The sequence below is a fragment of the Macrobrachium nipponense genome, chromosome 28, assembly GCF_015104395.2.
Source record: "Macrobrachium nipponense isolate FS-2020 chromosome 28, ASM1510439v2, whole genome shotgun sequence".
Taxonomy (NCBI): domain Eukaryota; kingdom Metazoa; phylum Arthropoda; class Malacostraca; order Decapoda; family Palaemonidae; genus Macrobrachium; species Macrobrachium nipponense.
Window position 1 is genome coordinate 66,255,079 of NC_087217.1, and position 20,061 is coordinate 66,275,139.

Sequence of the window (20,061 nt, forward strand, 5' to 3'; positions counted from 1 at the left end):
TTTGTAGGTTCTATAGGGTTTATAATTACTGTTTCAAAACACTCCCTATACTTTAAATTTGCTAACACAGGACCAAGCGGGCTCCCTATACGGCAACCGAAGTTTTGACGGTATAAGTCATCACCAAAGGGGAAGACGTTATTAGTGACAAAGATCCTACAAGTTGCATTATTATATTCAATTCTCAAGTTTGTTTTTGAGGAACGTTGATACATCTTTTATGGGTACTTTCGTGAAAAGGGAGTCTACGTCCAGGCTAAAAAGATTTGTTATGTACTGGGATATTTGCCAACCTAAATTTGTTGCAAAGTCTTCTGTATGTTTTATATGATTAGGGGGAAAAGTTCCTGAAAAGGGAGATAGTAGTTCGACTAACCATTTAGAGATTCTGTAACTTAAAAGCTTCACCACACGAGATTATGGGACGGTAGGGAATGTTATATTTGCGAGTTATGGGGAGGCCATAGAAATGAAGTAATTAGAGATGGATTGTTTTCCAAAATTTCTATATTTTTATTACTTTTACTAATGTTTCTGATTTTTCTGAAGAAATCTATTGTGACATTATGGCTCGGGTTTTTTTTTTCTTTATTTCTCATAGGTAGGCTAATTGCAGCTATCATGAGGGCTAGACTGAGACAAGGCGAAACTCTTACTAACTTTATTGATGTTGTTATTGTTGTTGTTTGTGATTAAGCTGGCTTTATGCCACCACGGGCTCTTGCTTCTAGAGCAGCCCGTAGGATTTATTGATCAGAAACGGATACATACAAGGAGGCTGTGCGTACGGAAACGTAGTGTCCGTCACGCGCACATACAAAAGGGAACGGAGTTCAGCTTGATTGTGCTTTCTCGCACCTACAAATATACATATAATTAAGCGTACAGGATACATATTTTGATGATATATATTGGCGGAAAGGCCGCAAACTGCTCTACATTTTGGTATATATGTGAGGAATGTACAATGGGAGGGCGGATATTTCAGTGGCAATGCCGTCCTTACACATAAATCTTTTAGGTAGACGACGTATTGTGTCCGGTTAGGATGTTTAGAAGAATTCCCTTAAGACATATTTCGCCTTTCTTGTAATTCTTGTCAGCAATGAATTTATCAAATGTTACTAGGAAGTCGAGTTTGTGTTTTTTATCAGGCTTAAGAACAAATGACAAACCTAAGTTTAAGACTATGGATTGGTTATTAGTTAAAGGGCACGTGGGTAGGTTCATAACTTTGTTTTGTTGACCTAAACGGTTCCAAATGCTACTTTCAGTTAAGGTGTTAAGTTTACGAATAAGCCTATTGTTATGAATAATACTATTGCAAGCAGCTGTGTGGATACAAATGGAGGATAGGTACTTATATGTGGGCTCTGAAGTTAGGGGCGTCATTTGGGTGGGGGGGGGGGTAGTGAAGGGCGCTCACCCCCGAAGCTTTTTAGGGGGCCTCCAAATGAGCAATAGGAAAAAATCTATATATATAAATATCTATATATAATTTATAAGGTCACTGTTCACGAAACAAAGTGTCGCAAAAAATATAAATAAGGTTGAAGTATAGAAAGTGATTGATTTAACTTAGTTACTTTTAAGATGTTCGGAACAATATAAATAATACATAACTTATAATAATTACCCGTTTAAAACATTAAGACAAGGCAGTTTTCTTCAAGAGCTGAGACATCTAATCACTTTACCCACAAATGAATTAATGAAGGTTTCTCTAAAATCTCTGACAAGGCTAAGATTTTTTCTGCTGCGTCTGAGATTGATACAAAGTCCTATCAAGTAGGCAGACCCAAGAGGTTCCAAGCGCCTCAGTGGCGTGGTTGGTTTGGTGTTTGCTTCTCACCTCGGTGGTCGCGGTTTCGATTCTCGGCCATTCCGCTGAGGAGTGAGAGATATGTATTTCTGGTGATAGAAGTTCACTCTCGACGTGGTTTGGAAGTCACGTAAAGCCTTTGGTCCCGTTGCTGAATAACCACTGGTTCCATGCAACGTAAAAACGCCATACAAACAAACAAACCAAGAGGTTTCAAAAGAACTCATCTATGTCGAAAGACTTTTTAACTGATGCCACTGTAGGAATGAGTGAGGACAATACAAGTCTTGCTCCTGAGGTATCATTCGAAAGAATCTATTTTGACCTAATAGACAGATTTTTCTAGGAAATAGATAATAGATTCACTCATAATATGCCACTGACAGCAGCAATGAATGCACTTGACTGTAATTCTAAGGACTTTTTAAATGATAAGAAACTGTCTACCATAGTATAATTCTATAATGCTATACATATAGATGAAATCCTTCTAAATGCCCAAATTTCTGTAGTAAAGAGCCACTTTCTAACTAAGAATGAAAAGCCTAAGAATTGGTTTGAGTTGTATGATGAACTCAAACCATTAGAATGTGCCTACTCAGACATTCTTAAAATTGTTGAAATTCTCATCACCTTTCCAGTAACTACTGCCAGCAATGAACGACTGTCTTCAGTGCCTATACTCTGTTTTTTTTTTCTTTTTTTTTCCATCTGTCCATCCGCCTGTGGTGTTTGCGTATGGTAACACTGCGTCCCGGGCTTTAGATAGTTACATTCAGCTTACATTCAACAATAATAACAATATCCTATTTCGAATATTAACGGTGTAATTCGCATACATTAAACTATTAAAACACTTATCAGTTGCAAATGTACACCCAGATATCCTTTTATTTACCTAAAACTTACACATAGCGTAACTATTTAAATGCCCGGGACGCAGTGTTACCATACAAAAACACCACAGGCGGATGGACTGATGGAAAAAAACACAGTATAGTTTAGTGAAAACGTATCTACGAACTACCATGAAAAATGGGCTCTTGAATGACTCGCTTCTCGTGGTCTCAGAAAATGAGCTTATTAAAAATCTTACCTTTGACATACTGATTAATAATTTTGCAAAAGTAAGATCAAGGAGGTATCCACTAATGCAGTAGTTAATACGTATTGGAAATGCATGAAGCATATGTTTATTTGAAATTTCCTTCGATGAACCTTGTTAAAGTTATATAGGATTTTATCTCTACACATATTCCCAAGCTTAAGATCTTCCTGTTCACATCAACTTTTCTTGTTTTCCCGGATGACCCTTGCGTAGGTAGTGAACTATAATTAATGCAACATGTTAAATTGCCGATATTCTAGGACCAATACTATAGTTTATAGCTTGATTTGTTTAGAAATTTCCACTACTTTTTTATCTTCATTTATTATCTCAAAATTTGATGTACAGCATTTTTTTTTAAAGAATAAAAATTCTTCAAATATTCTTTACAAGTTACTTCAGTTGCTCCTATTTTGTTGATATTTCTAAAAATTTTCTCGGTGTTGGGTGGGGGGGGTTGGGCTATCTTTACAGCCGCCCCCCGGGCCCCCTGCTGGTTAGGCTCGCTTCGCTCGCCAATTCCCCCTTTCTAGAAAGGGGGGAGGGTGTCTCAAGGAAAAATGAAATGACACCCCTGTCTGAAGCGATGAGACGATCAAAAAGGCCAAAACGGCCCACGAAACAACCGAAACGACCCAGTTATGTTTTATAATTGTAAACTTGTTTAATTACTGTTTATTTTTGTTTTATAATTGTAAACTTGTTTAAACAGTAATTAAACATGACATCGGCTGACATTTGTTTTATATTGTAAGCATGATGGCCGCTAGTTACAGCTACGTAGGCCTACCATGCCAATGTACTAATACATATTGTTGTACTCCATTGTTATCATGTGGTAATAGAATGGTTGAGCACTTAATTGATTGCTTATTGAATAAAAATCCACACATCTGGATATAGTATTCAAGTAAAACGACATTATTATTATTATTATTATTATTATTATTATTATTATTATTATTATTATTATTATTATTATTATTATTATTATTATTATTATTATTATTATTATTATTATTATTAAAACAATTTTTGTCTGGCCCAAATCTCCCACCTAATCATTATCTGTTTTAAAAAAATTAATTAATTAACAAACTGAGGTTTGTGATGGCTTCCTCGATCGGACTGTTAATATAACTAGTAGAGTATCTTGATGGACTTCTTAAATAAAAATTATATTATTATTGTTGTTATTAAAGCGGATCAATGACATCTTTGGTTTCCTCACGCTTCCCTGTTAATAACTACTGACTAGGCTTCAGCCGATTTTCAAAACTGTTATTGATTAACAGGCAGCCTTTAAAAGCCTTCCCAGTAAATTCTTTGGTCGTTCCGTCTTTCCGGCCGTTTCGGTAAATAGTAATACCGGCGCCTGACTGATGGTTTTTTGGTGCGTGTAGATGTCGTCCTTTGTATTCTTGATCCTATCTTCTAGGAACATCCTGAGAGATGGTGGAAAGGGATCCGATGTTGTTGTCCATTTATGGAAACCGTACATTTTCGGGAGTACTTCTTGTTCCTTCAGACATTCTTATAAGAAGACTTTCTGTTTTAAAAACTTTATCGTGTCCTACTCAAACCGCCGGTAGGCCGGCTTCACATCGGACTGTCCTGGGACTGTCTTTAGCAAATACGAATTACTTTTAAAATTTTCTCATATTTTAAACATGTATATTTCCAAATAATTTCATAGTTTCTTTCTATTTCCTAATAAATTCGTATAGTTTGAAAATGGCTTAGATATCCCCCAACACAGAATTTGTATGCTATGTTACAAGCTATGCTATGTATTCCTATCGGACCTTTCCAAGAATCAGGCACTGAACTGAATGCAGCAAGAGTTGGTGTATTGCTGTCTAAGAAATAAAACTTTTGTACCATATGTAGGTTACATGTTAAGTGATTGTAAGTCATTATGTATTTGTAATTATAACGAAGAATAGAGTACAGTAGATGCCCTGTCAAATCATGCTCTGCAGAATTTACGGTATATGGTTTTCTAAATGAAGCGCCCAAATAAGTGAATAAATCCTGTGATGGCGGAATAACTCCCACTCATTAACGAATTGCAAGGGCACTTTTAATGCAAGATAAGATGTTATTTTTTGCCCAAATGCCAGCAAAAAACATTATATCAAAATACTTAGAAGATTTCGAGTCCTCTATATCTGTTTCGATGCATTACGGCATCAGTATAGGTGGTACACGGAGAAGCATGGACAAGAGATGTGTCCAGAGATAATGGAAGAACGACCTTTGAACACGAAACACCAAGATTATTCATTGTGTTGCTTTGGGAATTTAAAAAGTGAACACTTAGAGATGCTTAAGAAAAACTTACACTACGGCAATTAGACAAGATCCCGAAGAAAAAGTTAACCAAGAAAACTGTATGTTTTAACTTAAAAATATTGTTTTCCGTATTGATTGCATGGTGTATGAAACGAGAGCTCCAACAATATACAATTATGATTAAAGTGAACACTCTCCTACAGACAGAATTATGATCGGAATATGAAAAGTGCCACAAGTCGAGGGGCAACCAAAACTCTGGATTCCGAATCATTGCAACAGTGAAGACGCAACTGTAAACAAACGTTCGAAAGACTACCGACCCATTTGACATTACAGATAATCTATGTAGCTTACGTGTACAGACATTTAACTTGATACGTCTTTTGAAAGGGAAGGTGTCGGCTGATTGTACTAAAAGTGAAGAATTTGTGTCTTATGTTTTTGGAATAGCCTATTTGCGCTATTTCCTTCGAAAAAAAAACAACTTTATTCCTAGCTAAGGATGTCTTTATTCCCTGCTTATGCCTCCCGAAATGGCAATGAAGGTAAGTGATGTTGCAAGGTCTAGGATCTAACTCGAGGCTATTTGATAAGCTTGGCGAGCGTAGCTAATTACCCATTAGCCTAGGTAGCACCTAGCTAGGTATTGTTACTTCTTTCGGTAAAACTGAAGAATGCTACTGTTGTTTGGTTGCCGACTTGGTTAGCTAGCTACTACCTAGGGTAAAAAACCGCATGGTACAGGGTTGGACCATGTACGATCAATGTGTACAACCCCAAGAAAAGTACATTAGGTATAACGCGTCCTGACACCGGAGTAGAGGTCTTTAGCTCCGTTTCTCACCAACAATAAATCGCGTCTAATGCCCATCTCTGATGTCAGGACGCGTTATAATGTACTTTTTTTGGGGTTGTACACATTGATCGTACATGGTCCACCCCTGTACCATGCGGTTTTTTACATATTTAGGGTAAACAACCGACTGGACCGGCCAACTCACTGACTACCTACCACGTTTTTGGCCACCCTCCGAAAAAGTACTTTAACATGTCCTGACACTGGAGATGGTCATCAGTCATGAGTTCTTGGTGGTGATAACAGGAGCTCAAGACCTCTACTCTCCTTTCGAAGTAAGTATATTTTCTCCAAAGTTAGAAATTAAGGCCATAGGTATTTCTACAGAAGCAATCTGTGGTGGCCTAAACTATGGCAATTGACGTTTTCCTGTTATTTTACTTACTGAACAAGAATTTAAAATAATAGGCTAGGTAGGTACTATTTAGGTATTCGGACGACAGTAATCACCTAACCCCCAGGGGCCAGTACTAAACATGGTGAAATACATTGGACGCCCCAATCCCTAGTGGATGTCGTATCCGCAGTTACATTCCTTGCAGTTCGTGCGGAACTAGGTACTACTACCTACCTATTCTGTAGAATTACCTTGTAAGAAACGTAACTGCGGATACAACATCTACCTACTAGGGATTGAGGCATCTAATGTATTTCACCGTGTTTAGTACTGGCCCCTGGGGGTTAATTACAGTTGTCCGAATAAATATTTCTTTAAATTCTTGTTCAGTAGGTAAAACTGCATAGAAAAACCACAACTGCCATAGTCTGGGCCGCCGTGGATGGGTACCCTACATATACCAGGCCATATTTAAGATTAAACAGAGGGTGAAAAGTGTGGCCAACGCAGTGCACACTACCCCAAAGTGCTTTATTGATTTTTACTTACGATTAAAAAAGTTTTGAAGATTGACGCCATCTCGATGTGTGCGGAGTCACTTGTGTCAACAAACTTCCCTTTTCCTGTGCTAAATCCGCACACCACTTGTACCCATACTATAGGCGCTGGGGCACTTTCATCACAAGAATCGTAAACATGACTTCCAACCACTACTTACGGTAAACAACCGCATGGACTGGCCCAACACACCAACGGTCACGGCTGGACACCCTCTGAAAAAGTACTTAGTATACCTAATGCGTCCTGACACCGGAGATGGTCATCAGTCACGAGTTTTTGTTGGTGAGAGACGGAGCTAAAGATCTCTACTCTCCTTTTGAAATAAGTATTTTCTCCAAAGTTAGAAATTAAGGCCATATTTTAAGCTTTAAACAGAGGGTAATGAAAAGGGTGGCCAACGCACTGCAAACTTCACCAAAACGCTTTCGAAATTTTTGCTTATGATTAGATACCTAACTTAGAAGATTAACGCCATCTCGATGTTTGTGGAGTCGCTTGTGTCAGCAAACTACCCATTTCCTGTGATAAATCCGTACACCACTTGTACCCATAGACGCTGGGGCACTTTCATCACAGAAAACGGTCCCTTGCCACGACGTTTTTAAGGAATCTACGGTTTTGGTAGAAGACGACGACAAAGCGTGCACAAGATAACTATTTAAATGAATAGTAAAACATCAATATTTTACATATTTATGATGATTAATTTGAAAATATTCATTATTGAAAAAGTAACTCGATTCCTGACTCAAATTAAGTAATTATTTTTTGGAATTAGAACGTTTTTTAAGTCCTTTATTATGACGTCACAACATCTTGACTTTCGTACCAATAGTAAATGAATTGCTATACTCAACTTTCTTGCAGAACAGTTTACCAGTTATTCATGCAGATTGTTATCAGCTATTCATGTAATTGTTATAATCATAATGCCCATATATATCTTTATTATTTACTTTTTGGATATATGAAGATGTTTTACTGCCTGATTACTGCCGTAGCGTGACGCAATTGCTTTCGCTACCTGGGCCTCTTGTCTGTTTTTGCACCATAAGAAATTAATGGGGCCGAATTTGCAATGACCAGAAAGTCGTTAAAAGAGGAAAGTTAGTATTGAGGAGCATATGTTTTGATTGAGAAAAATACAAATTTATACAGTAGCTAGCTTGTAAAAAATACTTGATTACAAAAAATTTGATTGACAACTAAGCAGCATACCTATTATGGGTTTCAGAGACAGTGCAAGCACGTTTTTTGGCAATATTTCTGTAACGAGCACTCATATCAGAACGAGATTTTGCTATAGTGTATCACACCCGGTGCCATAATTTATAATGGTATCGTGAATCACTAATCGTAAAGAATAATGACACTTGGCCTTGTACTAGAGACAAAAACTCCATTATCCAGAAATGGATATGAACACAGGAGTAAAAAGCTCCACCTACCCTCTCCCCCCCACCTCCACTGCCACCCCTGTCCTTCCTTCCTTCCTTCACCTTCCCTTCTCTCTCTCTCTGTTGCCAATTGGTACGTGTTCACCCTCCAAACTGGATATAAGACTTAAACAAACTGTGGAAATTGGTGAAATTAGCCTATGTATTGGAAGTATATATACATATATATTAAAGCAATTTTATCATTATTGCATTACTATGACAACTAGAATTCATGGAAACAGTTTATAATAATGCATCGGCATATGTGTGAAGCTCCACTAGTGTGGCAATGATGATTTTTCCATTGTTAGCATGCAAACATTAAAGGTTACATTTATTTCTGGCATACAGTTATTAAAAAAAATCAAAATATTAATTTAGACTTAATGAAAAGTGCTAGCAAAAAGAAAAAAAAATTATAATCCACTGTGAGGACCATAGATTAAGACAGGTAGCTGGGTACTGATGATTTATTTACAGACGAACTGGGTTGACGTAGACAGGTGCGGATAGATAAGTAGTACAGACTCACACCAAGAGCAGAAATGACTCTGAGATAGTAGATTTGTGTTTTCTTACAAACACACATTTAAAGATAATAAGGCGTACAAATAATGGAATTACATTTGTTATACATCGGCGGAAAGGCCATGGAACGCTCTATCGGATGGAAGTAAGAACAATGTGACTTGATGATTAGATACAATAAAAATATAGGGAAGAGCGTTGTCCTTACACCACTATCCGTCGTTTGCTCCGCGATGGTTTTCGGCAGCCAGATGTACGACAAGGTTAGAAACATTGGATTGTATCTAGTACTTTAGAAATATCTGTAATTTTTTGGGGTAATTTGGTTGCAAAAAAGGGATAATAGACATGAATTAAATAAACATTTTAAAGTAACAAAGTAAAGTTAAACTAAATAATGAGTAAAGTAAACAATTAAGGGAATAAAGCTTTGCACCTCGTAAACAGTGTCGTTGTCTGCTGCTCGTAACTGTGTTTGTAGAGTGAGCGCTTAGGAACCAGGAACAGCAACATGGTTCAAGTGCAGTTTGGAGTGGATTAAGACCAATAATGTGTATAATTACAATCAAATAAGCACTGTGGAGTTTCAGTTGTGATGGCAGTAAGGATAAAACCACTTGATTACAAGGTAAAAATGAATTCAGTTCAGATCATGACCCCGGAAATAAGTTTCATACTTTCACTAATATAGGCAACAAAATGTTGTTTTATTGTGCTGATTACAACTGCAATCTTGAGTAAGATCAATAAACGTTACATATATATGCTAACATTGTTCAAATGAGTGCTGGGAAGGCTGGGAAAGATGTTGGATTGATCGTGATTAGACCAGCCAGCCTGACGATCGCCGCCATATTGGATTTCAAAACTGACTTGAAAACATATACAGTAGTACCTCGAGATACGAAAGGCTCAACTTACGAAAAACTCGAGATACGAAAGCCAATACGAAAAATTTAACGGCTCTACATACAAAAAGTTTTCAAGATACGAAAGGTTTCTGAAAGTCCGAGATTCGCCCTGATAACAATTTTGAAAATCGCGCCGCCATCTTAGTACTAGTAGACTCGCCACCATCCTCCTGCTCTCCCATTGGTTCCTGATGCTAGTCGCGGCCATGAAATCCTTCTCTCCTATTGGCCAGCGTCCCTCCCATCATGCATCTACTATGTACACGTGGTGGCGTGCTTCGGCCACTCGGTGCCAGCATTGTTATAGTACGCACGCGGTATTCGTTTTCGGGATCGTCAATGTGTACGTTATTTAAAAAAAAAGTGGCCAAGATCTCTCACATGGGATAAGTGATCAAGGTCTCTCTCATGGGATAACTGGAAACTTTGCAAGGTTGGTAGAATATCCACTCCCTGCTGAACAGAGGGTGTAGACCAATCATTTACAACATGCATACCAGTACGTATGTATATATATCAAGGCACTTCTGTTTATGTTGAAGGTCAGCAGCTGAACATTCAGTACCCCAATCAGTTGCAGAGAGAGCATTTGGTAGAACAGGGTTTTGATGGACACCAGGGCCAACAGAGTCATGAGGTGCAAAAAAAGAACCAAATGATAAAAAACAGATAGTTGAAATTCTGTAAAAAAAAAAAAAAAAAAAAAAAAAAAAAAAGTTAAAAATCAAAAAAAAGAAAAAGAAAAAAAACCGGCAGAAATTAAAGCCGCTTTTCATAAAGTGCAATCATTTGTAGAAGATACCCCCGAAAAGGCTCACACAGGAACATTGTGTACGTATATTTTTTAAAGTGTACGTACGTACATATATGTATGAAAGAAAAAAAAACTGCAGAAATTAAAGCCACTTTTCATAAAGTGCAATCATTTGTAGAAGACACCCCCCGAAAAGGCTCACACAGGAACATTGTGTAAAGTAGGCAGAAGCAATCTTCCTTGGATAGTTACATATGTACGTAGCCTCACTTGAAAGGTAAGCTTCCACATTTTACGTTACAGTAATAATATTTCTTGTACACTAATATACACTTTATTTACAGGTTTTGCATTTTTATTCTTAATTTAGGTATTGAATGGTCCAAATTGTTGTAGTATTTCATTGTTTATAGGTCAATTTAGCTTTATTATGAAATTTACTGGGGTGTTTTTGGAGGGCTTGGAAAACCTCATGATACGAAAGGCACCTCGGAACGGATTAATTTCATATCTCGAGGTACTACTGTATTACGAAGAGTGTCACATGCTTATTTTAATTCGTATGGGGCTTTCATATATCACATTATGTCGACGAAACTTCAATCTTTTGAATGGTATGCTTAAAGTTGTACGTAATTGTATTCTTGTTTCACCAATTAAATATTGAGTGAATAAGACCCGGCCAGCGTGATGATGATGGATCGTCCGTGATTGTTTACCCTATATTACTATTCCGTGGCAGCCTAGACTATGGCATTTGCGGTTTTTCTATGCAGTTTTACCTCCTGAACAAGAATTTTAAGTAATATTTATTCAGACGACTGTAATTAACCTCCAGGGGCCAGTACTAAACACGGCAAAATACATTGGACGCCCCAATCCCTAGTGGATGTAGTATTCGCGGTTACGTTCCTTGCAGTCTGTGTGGAACTATTCTTTAGAATTACCATTTATGTTAATGGTAGCGATTTACCTTTTAGTATTTAGCTAATAGTACCTAGGCTTGTAGTAGGTAGTACCTATGGTTTTATGTTCATCCCCAAGGACTGCTGCTGAACATAGTGCCAATTTTGCACATGAGCTAGTATTTATCGGTTAGGTAGTAATCAAACTTGAGAGGTATGGTAGCAGTAGAAAGAAAAACGTCAATTGCCATAGTCTAGCTTGCCGCGGAATAGTAGTTATTTATCGATCTACCTAAAATTTGACTTCAGTTATGCAGCCTGATTCCTGGTAGCCTTTGACTGGGACAAGGTTCCTCATATATACTAGCTAAATAGACATAATCTTTTTTTTCTTTTTTATACCTAATGCCAGGTCCTGACCTAACCAGATCTTACCTACCTAACCTAACTTAGGGTGACATTCCCTGACCTGGCCAGCCAACTCCCCCGCCCTGGCAAAAAAAAAAATTGCAGTAATATGTATCAGTCGGTGACTGACAGGAATCCGGCCATGCAACTAAAGTGAAGTTTTACCCATCTTTAGTTTTACTGGTCTGGTCTGGGTTTTACAGAATTACAACATTTATCAAGATGGAGGTAGACTGTCATAGGGACATTAACTGACACCTCCATTAAATCAAAGTAAATACAGGCAGTCCCCAGTTATCGTTGGACTTGGTCACTGGGGATCCGTTTTTATAGAGCTTGTCTAGCCCCATAAAATCGGTGCTGTACGGCATCAGGAGCAGCTACAGTTTACCTGGTCCACCCTATCTTCGACCAGTTTTCTAGTCATAACCCACCACTAGATGGCGGTAAGCTCTGGCAAGAAAATAGGCGGAGAGATACACAACAAAAATGGGGATGAGACAAAAACTAATAAAAATATTTTAGTGGGCATTTATTGCATATTCCTGTTTTCAGTTTTGGCGGGGCGGAATGGTGCTTCGCTCCTTATCCACATTTTGAAACATTCTTGGCAAGCACGTTTGTTCTGGCAAGCGGGAATTTTTTAGTTGCGCGTGCTTACCACAAGGGTTACGGGGACAAAATTTTACTCCCAACTTTTAGTTATCAACGATGCACTATCCTAACCAAAAGGGGTTGGGTCATGGTTAAAGTACTTACCTAACCTATGTAGAGGGATTTTGCTGTTGTGCAGTTGGCCCCTGTAAACTGTAAACTACCTTGGCACCATAATGGGGCAAGTTCCAGTTATCGGCACCGTAAGAGCCAATAATACAGTTATGGTGCCATAATATGGAGGAGAGATCTGGTTGTTACAATTGACAACGTTCTCGAGGGTTGCTCGTGAGAGAGAGTAAGCGAGAGCATAGTTGGGTTGTTTGCAATTGTTGGGAGTGATTGGAAGAGTTTAAATGATTTTGTATGGTTTTTTGTTTGTATTGCTGTTAAGATTGTATAGTATGTATTTATGTCTGCTGTTTTCTGAAAGAAGAGAGAGAGAGAGAGAGAGAGAGAGAGAGAGAGAGAGAGAGAGAGAGCAGGAGAGAGAGAGAGAGAAGATAGAATGATGGTGAATAGTTAACGAATGGTTTGCTTGTTGGGTGATTGTCTGGCTTGTCTTCTGGCGCAGTTGCCGGTCAGCCAGTTAGTCTGTGATGAACTGTCTTAGAGGACAGTGGTTTTGGCAGAGTTTATTGATGGCCAGTTGTTATTGGGTGTTTTTTTTATTGATATTGAGATTGTATAGTTGTTGTGCGTGTCTGTCTGGTTGTTGTTGAGCTGAAGTGTTTGTTGTACTTTATTTTATGTTTTGATGTTAGTGAGTTGTTTGTTGGAGAGTGTTGGTGTTTGTGGGTTGTTGTGGTGGTTTTGAGTTGTTGCATGATATGTCATATTGTTTTTGAGTTGTTGGTATTTGTTTACGTAGTGATTGTTATGTTGTTTTTTTGGAGTTCTTGTATGGTTTTGGCCTATACTGTTATGAACATCACTTATAAGGCAAACATAAGTGTTTTCAGAGTGCACACATCCATGTACAAAGTGTTTTTTATTGTCAAAATACACAATTTTTGGCCACCAGGAAATTTCACAATCCTTATGTTTTATATCAATGAAAAGTTTATGACAAAGTATTCTGATATAAAAATACTGATAATGCCTCAGAAGATAGCCACTACACACAGACTAACTTGGCAAAATTGTGTATATGTCTGAGAACTTCCTAGGACTCTTAAAACCAGGAAATCCACAGCTTATTTGTAAATTAAGGAATTAATGTTACAGTATGCATTTGTAATTATCATTTGATATTGTAGTTGAATGTTGAAAAAAATAAAATAAGAATCCAACTCAGTGACATCTTAGAATTTGTTAAAAACAAGTATTCATCATGCTGTTTTCTACTGTGTTGTAATATAAATTAGTACAAATAAACGAGTAATACCCTGTTATCCTTTTATTTACCTAGAGAACGCATACGAAAGAATCCCAAGAGAAGTGTTGTTTTTGTGTTTGAGGAAAAGGAGAGTCCCAGAAAAATTGGTTAGGTTGGTTGAGATGATATATCAAAGAAAAACTTTGAAGTTACTGTTGGATTTCACCAGGGGTCAGCATTGAGCCCATTTTTGTTTGTGTTGGTCATGGATGTGTTGAGTGAAGCAATCAGGAATGAAGAGCTAATAATCTGGTGATTACTGCTGAAAATGAGGAGGACCTACAGAGAGGGGTTGGAGAGCGGCAGGAGTCTTTAGAGAGGGGTGGCTTAATGGTGAATGTGAATAAAACAAGAGGTTTTGGTGAGTAGTAGAGATGATAGAGACAATAGAAATACAAGGCGAAAAGACACAATTATAAAACAGGTGGAAAAGTTTAAATACTTTGGATCTACTTTAAGCCAGGAGGGAGGATGTGGGGCAAAAGTTCACAGTAAAATAAAAGCTATGTGGGGAGAGTGGAAAGAGGTAGTTGGAGTAGTATGTGATAAGAAAATGCCAATTAAACTAAAAGTCAAGATCTATAGCATCGGAAAGATAGTCTCTAAGGAGAAAAGAGGAAGTAAAGCTTGAGAGAACAGAGATGAGAATGCTGAGGTGGATTATGGGAATATAGCTGCCTGAGAGATTGGTAAATGATAAAATAAGAAGAAGGGCAGGCTTAGTAAAGATTTCAAAAGTGATAACAGAGTCACGTTTGAGATGGTATGGGCATGTGTTGAGGATGGAAGTGAAGAGGGCTTGGAAGGAACTTGTTAGAGGAAGGAGGGAGACAGAGAATCAGATAATGGGATAAAGTGAAGAAAAATATGGAGAGAAGAGGTTTGGTGGAGGATGATTCCTCTGATAGAAGATAGTGGAGAAGGCGCATCAAGCAACCGATTCCTTAAGTCAAGGATAACAGTTGGAAAGAAAAAGAGCCTTCTATTTACCACATACGAGACCCTACTCATTCTTTTTTGTGTGTAATCAGAAAACCAAAAATAAAGGAGCTGCAACAGCAAGAGTGGTAAAAAATCCACTGATTATGTAATATGCAGTCAGAAACACACATGGTCTGTGTAATCGCTGACAACCTCAAAATAATTAAAAAGCAGGAAGGTCAGGCAAGGGAAATTATTAAGGTATATCCAAATGTAACCTACCTTAGGTGCTGGGTCCTAACCTAACCTTGAGCAGTATAGATTTATGTAAAATACAGTAATGCCTTTTTCTCTAGAATGCTTGGCTCTACTTGGCTAGGTGTATCTGTGCCTCACTAGTAGACCCTCCCTACAAACACAATATAGAGCACCATAAGTTATATTTTAACCTAGTTTGCCAGGACTTACTTACCTCTTAGACAAATGGGCAGTGCCATATTATATAATCATTAATTCACTGATGAATTTATAGCACTTTGGTCATCAAGATATGTACAATGATACTTTAATTTCTTGTCAACATGGAATTTAGGATCAGAAATGGTTGAATGATGGTATTTGGCATTTTTCTGTTTGAAATATGAGGAATAAGTAATCAAGATAATATGTACTTATGCATAAAACTAAAAACTTTCATCATTAACTTACACTTCTTGTTGTGCTGTTTCATGGCATTTTTTAAGCTACTTTTCATGTATGGTAAACTGATCTCACCTACTATGGCTCCACCAAGTTTTACAATTCATGGTTTATGCTTTATGTATGCTAAGAGGATTTATTTTTATTTTATTATTATTTTTTTGCTTAAGTTACATGTAACTTTCAGTAATGCTTGGTAGACCCATAATAATGAGGTGATGATTACTTAGTTTTGGAAAACTAGCATGCAAATAAAGTATTATGTATTACAGTGATTTAGTTCTTATCAGCATTGTTTCATCAGTTTTAATTAAATTATCTTTCACCAAGAATATAAAATGTATGATATTGCTTGGACTCTGAGTGTTGTATTATTTGAATATCAAATGAACCGTTTTAGATTTATATTGAGTGTGTACTATAGATCTTTATGGAAATACAGTAGTATTTGATTTCCTAAAAACAATTTTGTTTTATATAACATTTTGTACCAAATATTGACCCTGTATAAAGTCTCGCTTCTATACATATAGGGATTTCACACAAGTACCACAGTTTGTCAAAAGGTCTACTAGCATTCATGTTGAATGAATATACTCGATTTAGAAAGCTGCTATTTTTATTTTACTTGTTATGATCTCATCTTCTCCATGTAACTAATTGGATTATGATTTTTAGCATTAGCTCAATGAAGCTTATGATCACTTATAAGGATATATCCCTTAACCTTGCAAACTTTGGATACTGCCTAACATTTCTTTTTTAAGGACAAACATTACTATAAATTTTGTAGCCTTGTACGTATTACAGAACAAGAATCACTGGTATTTCAGGTTTTGTATACATTATTTGAGGTCAGGTATGTACCATATAATAATTTTCTGTATTACTGATTATTTCATTATGTACTGTGTATTAAAATGAACTACCTATGCATTTCAGACCAGTCTCCCACTAGATCTTCTGATCCACCTTCATGGCTGCAAAATGAAAGTTGTCCTCCTGAGGTGGGAAAGATTCTCCTGCCACCTCCATCAGCAAGGTATGTTTTCTTTTATGTCTTAGAAATTCTTAAATGGTTTGCGACTTCCGATTGCACTGTTGGTAACTATAGTTGGTTCAATTAAGGTAGATTCTTGGGCAAGCCATGTACCTACGAGAAGTTTGTTTGGGAGCCTCTGATTGGCTTGGTACCGGGAGGTAAGCAGCTCGCTTAGTGTCTTGTATTTTTGTCTGTAGCTTAGAAAACTAAATACGTATATGTTTGTTTCTTCAATTATCTCATGCTTTGCACAAGATAGGAAATTTTTTATTATGCTATTGGATTTGGTAATAATTGTACAACTAAATCTTCTTTTTATGCATTCAACTTACCTGTCAGATATATACTTAGCTATAGACTCCGTCGTCCCCGATAGAAATTCAAATTTCGCGGCACACTCTACAGGTAGGTCAGGTGATCTACCTCCCCGCCGCTGGTGGCGGGAATAGGAATCATTCCCGTTTTCTAAGACAGATTTTCTCTATCGGCCGTGACAGCAACATTGTTGTTGTTACTCCTGATTTGATTTTCGTGTTTTTTCATCGCTATTGATCTTCTAAGCCGGTTATTTTGGTGACGTATTGGATCTTTGGTTTGGCATACTCTTTCGTGGACTGTTTTTTGGACTTGGTTTTTGGATATTTCTCATGATGTCGGATTCTAGCTTTACGGTTAGAAGACAGTGTGTAAAGGAGGGATGCATGGTGAGGCTACCGAAAGCTTCGGTAGACCCTCACACAGTTTGTAAGGGTGTAGAAGGAATGAATGTTCAATTTCTAACACCTCCTGATGAATGTGTAAATATGACATTGAGGAAGAATGGAAGAATTTAAATTCATATTTAAGGAAATTAGATATGGATAGGGCTAGGAAGGCTTCCTCCAGAAGTGTAAGTAGGTCTCGCTCTAACGAGCCTATTAAATTAACACCTAACTCTAAACCTCTATCTTCTTCCTCTAGTACTAAGACTGCAAATCCGGCAACGGAAATTGCAGATCTTAAAGCTGCGCTACAAAGGATGGAACGTCAAATGCTGACGTTGAAAGGTAAGCACAGTGATAGTGAATTAAGTGTCCCTAGTGCAGTGGAGGTGCGTCTGATCGGCTCTGTCTCGCTCCCAGGCCTAGACCTCTTCCAAGCTCACAGGCCCAGAGGAGAAGGAATGTCGAAAGCCGTACGGAGGTTACGGAGAATCCCCACCGATCAGAGCGTCCCTCTGGCATGATTCTGTGACGACCCCCCCGAACTGCCAAGGATCGCTATCGAAAAAGCATCCTAAAGAAGTGTTTTTCTTCGTCAGATTCTTCACCGAATGTAAGGGGATGGAGTTCTGATGAACTGTCACGCCCCTTAAAGAGAAGTTGGAAGGCTCCAACTTTGGATTCAAGCCCTGAACTTTTCTCCGATCTATCACCTTGTGAGAAGAAGAAAAGGAGATTGGTTCCTAAACTGAAATCGGAGTTTCCTTCCGCTTCTAGACATCCCTCACCTGAAATCAGGGAAGGAAAAAGAGAATGCTGCTGCGAAAATTATCCTAAATGTGCAGGAGCAACTTTCGGCCTTAGTAGGAGTTTTTACTAAGGAAACTCCCAGGAGAAAGGACTCTTTCCTTCCTATAAAGAAGACGAAGGGAAGGAAAGAAGAAACGGAAGTTTCGGCTTATACTCAGAGGAGTAATAAGAATGCGCCAAAAACGCCAACCTGGCGCAATGCGCCAGATGCGTTTGAGACTCCATACGAGTCAGAAGAGCCAGAAGCGCCAGAAGCGCCAGCCTGGCGAAATGCGCCAGAAGCGCCAGATGCGCCAGAAGCGCCACCCTGCCGAAATGCGCCAGAAGCGCCACTCTGCCGAAATGCGCCAGAAGCTCCAGCCAGCTTGGCGCAAGGAATTACGAGCGCCAACCCGGCGCAATGAGCCACAAGTGACAAATAAGAGACGGACTTCTTCCAAAAGACAATTAAGCCAGGAAGATTTGTTTGGCTTTCGGAAGGATAAACCTTTACCTGACAAGGACTCTAGTTGTCGCACAAGCGGCCGTATTCCTTGTCAGGACATAGGTGGTTCCGGAGAAAGCGATAGGAGAGGACATCCTTCGTCTGACAGGAGAGAAAGGTGTCGCACAAGCGGCCATCGCTCTTGCCAGGAGAAGGATAAGGTCGTTTTGCAGGATCAACCTATCTCTCGTAGGGATGCAAGTTATCGCACAGGCGGTCGTCGTTCTTGCGAGAGTGGGGTGGATGTTGCAAGAGGCCAGTCTCCTGCTGGAAATAAACAATCCTCTTCGGAATTGGATTTGGAAGAGATTTCGGACTCTGAGGATCACTCGGCTCCGGGTTTGTCAGATTACAAGACGCTGGCAGCCCTCTTACTTCAAGAGTTTGGGGACTCTTTAAGCCCGACTGCTCCTCCCTTCTCCAAGGTCCTTAGTTTACAAGCACGAAGGTCCCGAAACAATCATCTTTTATTAAAATGAAGCCAACCATTTCCATGAACAGGCTCTCTGATTCGTAGGAAATTGGTTGGAATCCAAGGAGAAGGCGGGGAAGACAGTCTTTACCTGCCCTCCTTCCAGACTATCAGGAAAGAAGGGAATTTGGTACGAGACGGGCAAACCATGGGGTCTAGCTCTCCCATCCACTGCCGAAGCAGATTTTTCGAATCTGGTGGATTCGTCTAGGAGACAAGCCTTGTCATCAGCAAAGATCACATGGGGGACTTCTGAGATGGACCATCTCCTCAAGGGATTGTTTAATGTCTTAGAAGTTTTTAACTTCTTAGACTGGTCCCTTGGGGTGTTGGCCAAAAAGACACAAGAGAAGGAATCTCTTAGTCCAGAAGTCCTTCATAGTGTCCTTTCCTGTATGGATAAGGCAGTTCAGGATGGATCAGGAGAGGTGGCCTCTCTGTTTGGAACTGGTATTCTGAAGAAGAGAGTCTTATTTAGCTCTTTTCTGACGAAAGCAGTTACTCCTACTCAGAGGTCATCTCTTCTGTATGCTCCTCTGTCGGACCAATTGTTTCCTTCAAATCTAGTAAAAGATATTTCTCATTCTTTGACAGAAAAGGCCACACAAGATCTCTTGGCCCAATCTGCAAAGAAATCGAGGGACTTCGGGTCCTATTAAGAGAGAGACTCAGGCTCCTCAACAGCCCTTTCGAGGAAGTACCTCGGCCAGACCCTCTTTTAAGAAGAGAGGAGTGCAGAAGAGAGGTAGGTCTTCCTTCAGACCTGTCAAGAGAGCGAAATGAGACAACAGTCCTTCAAGCACCGGTAGGAGCCAGACTTCGGAAATTTTCCGAAGAATGGGCTCGGAGACAGGCAGAAATTTGGTCCCTTTCCGTGGTAACAAAGGGATATATGATCCCCTTTCGAGACAGACCTCCCTTGACTACGAACCCGAGGGAACTGTCAGCCCAATACAGGGACCCTGCCAAGAAA

At 38.8% G+C, this 20,061-nt stretch overlaps 1 protein-coding gene across 2 annotated transcripts in view; it reads left to right on the top strand.

Moving 5' to 3' along the window:
• The first annotated feature begins 5,354 nt into the window (after positions 1–5,354).
• The window catches only part of LOC135201847 (nuclear exosome regulator NRDE2-like), a 106,976-nt gene continuing 92,269 nt past the window's right edge, over positions 5,355–20,061 (top strand). The window contains exons 1-2 of one of the 2 annotated variants that reach the window (XM_064231134.1): positions 5,355–5,773; positions 16,522–16,621. In XM_064231134.1, the coding sequence (XP_064087204.1) occupies positions 5,731–5,773; positions 16,522–16,621 (143 nt within the window). In that variant the 5' untranslated portion in view covers positions 5,355–5,730. Of the gene's footprint in view, positions 5,774–6,316; positions 6,360–16,521; positions 16,622–20,061 lie in introns of those variants that run through there. The other variant, XM_064231135.1, reaches the window with a different exon arrangement.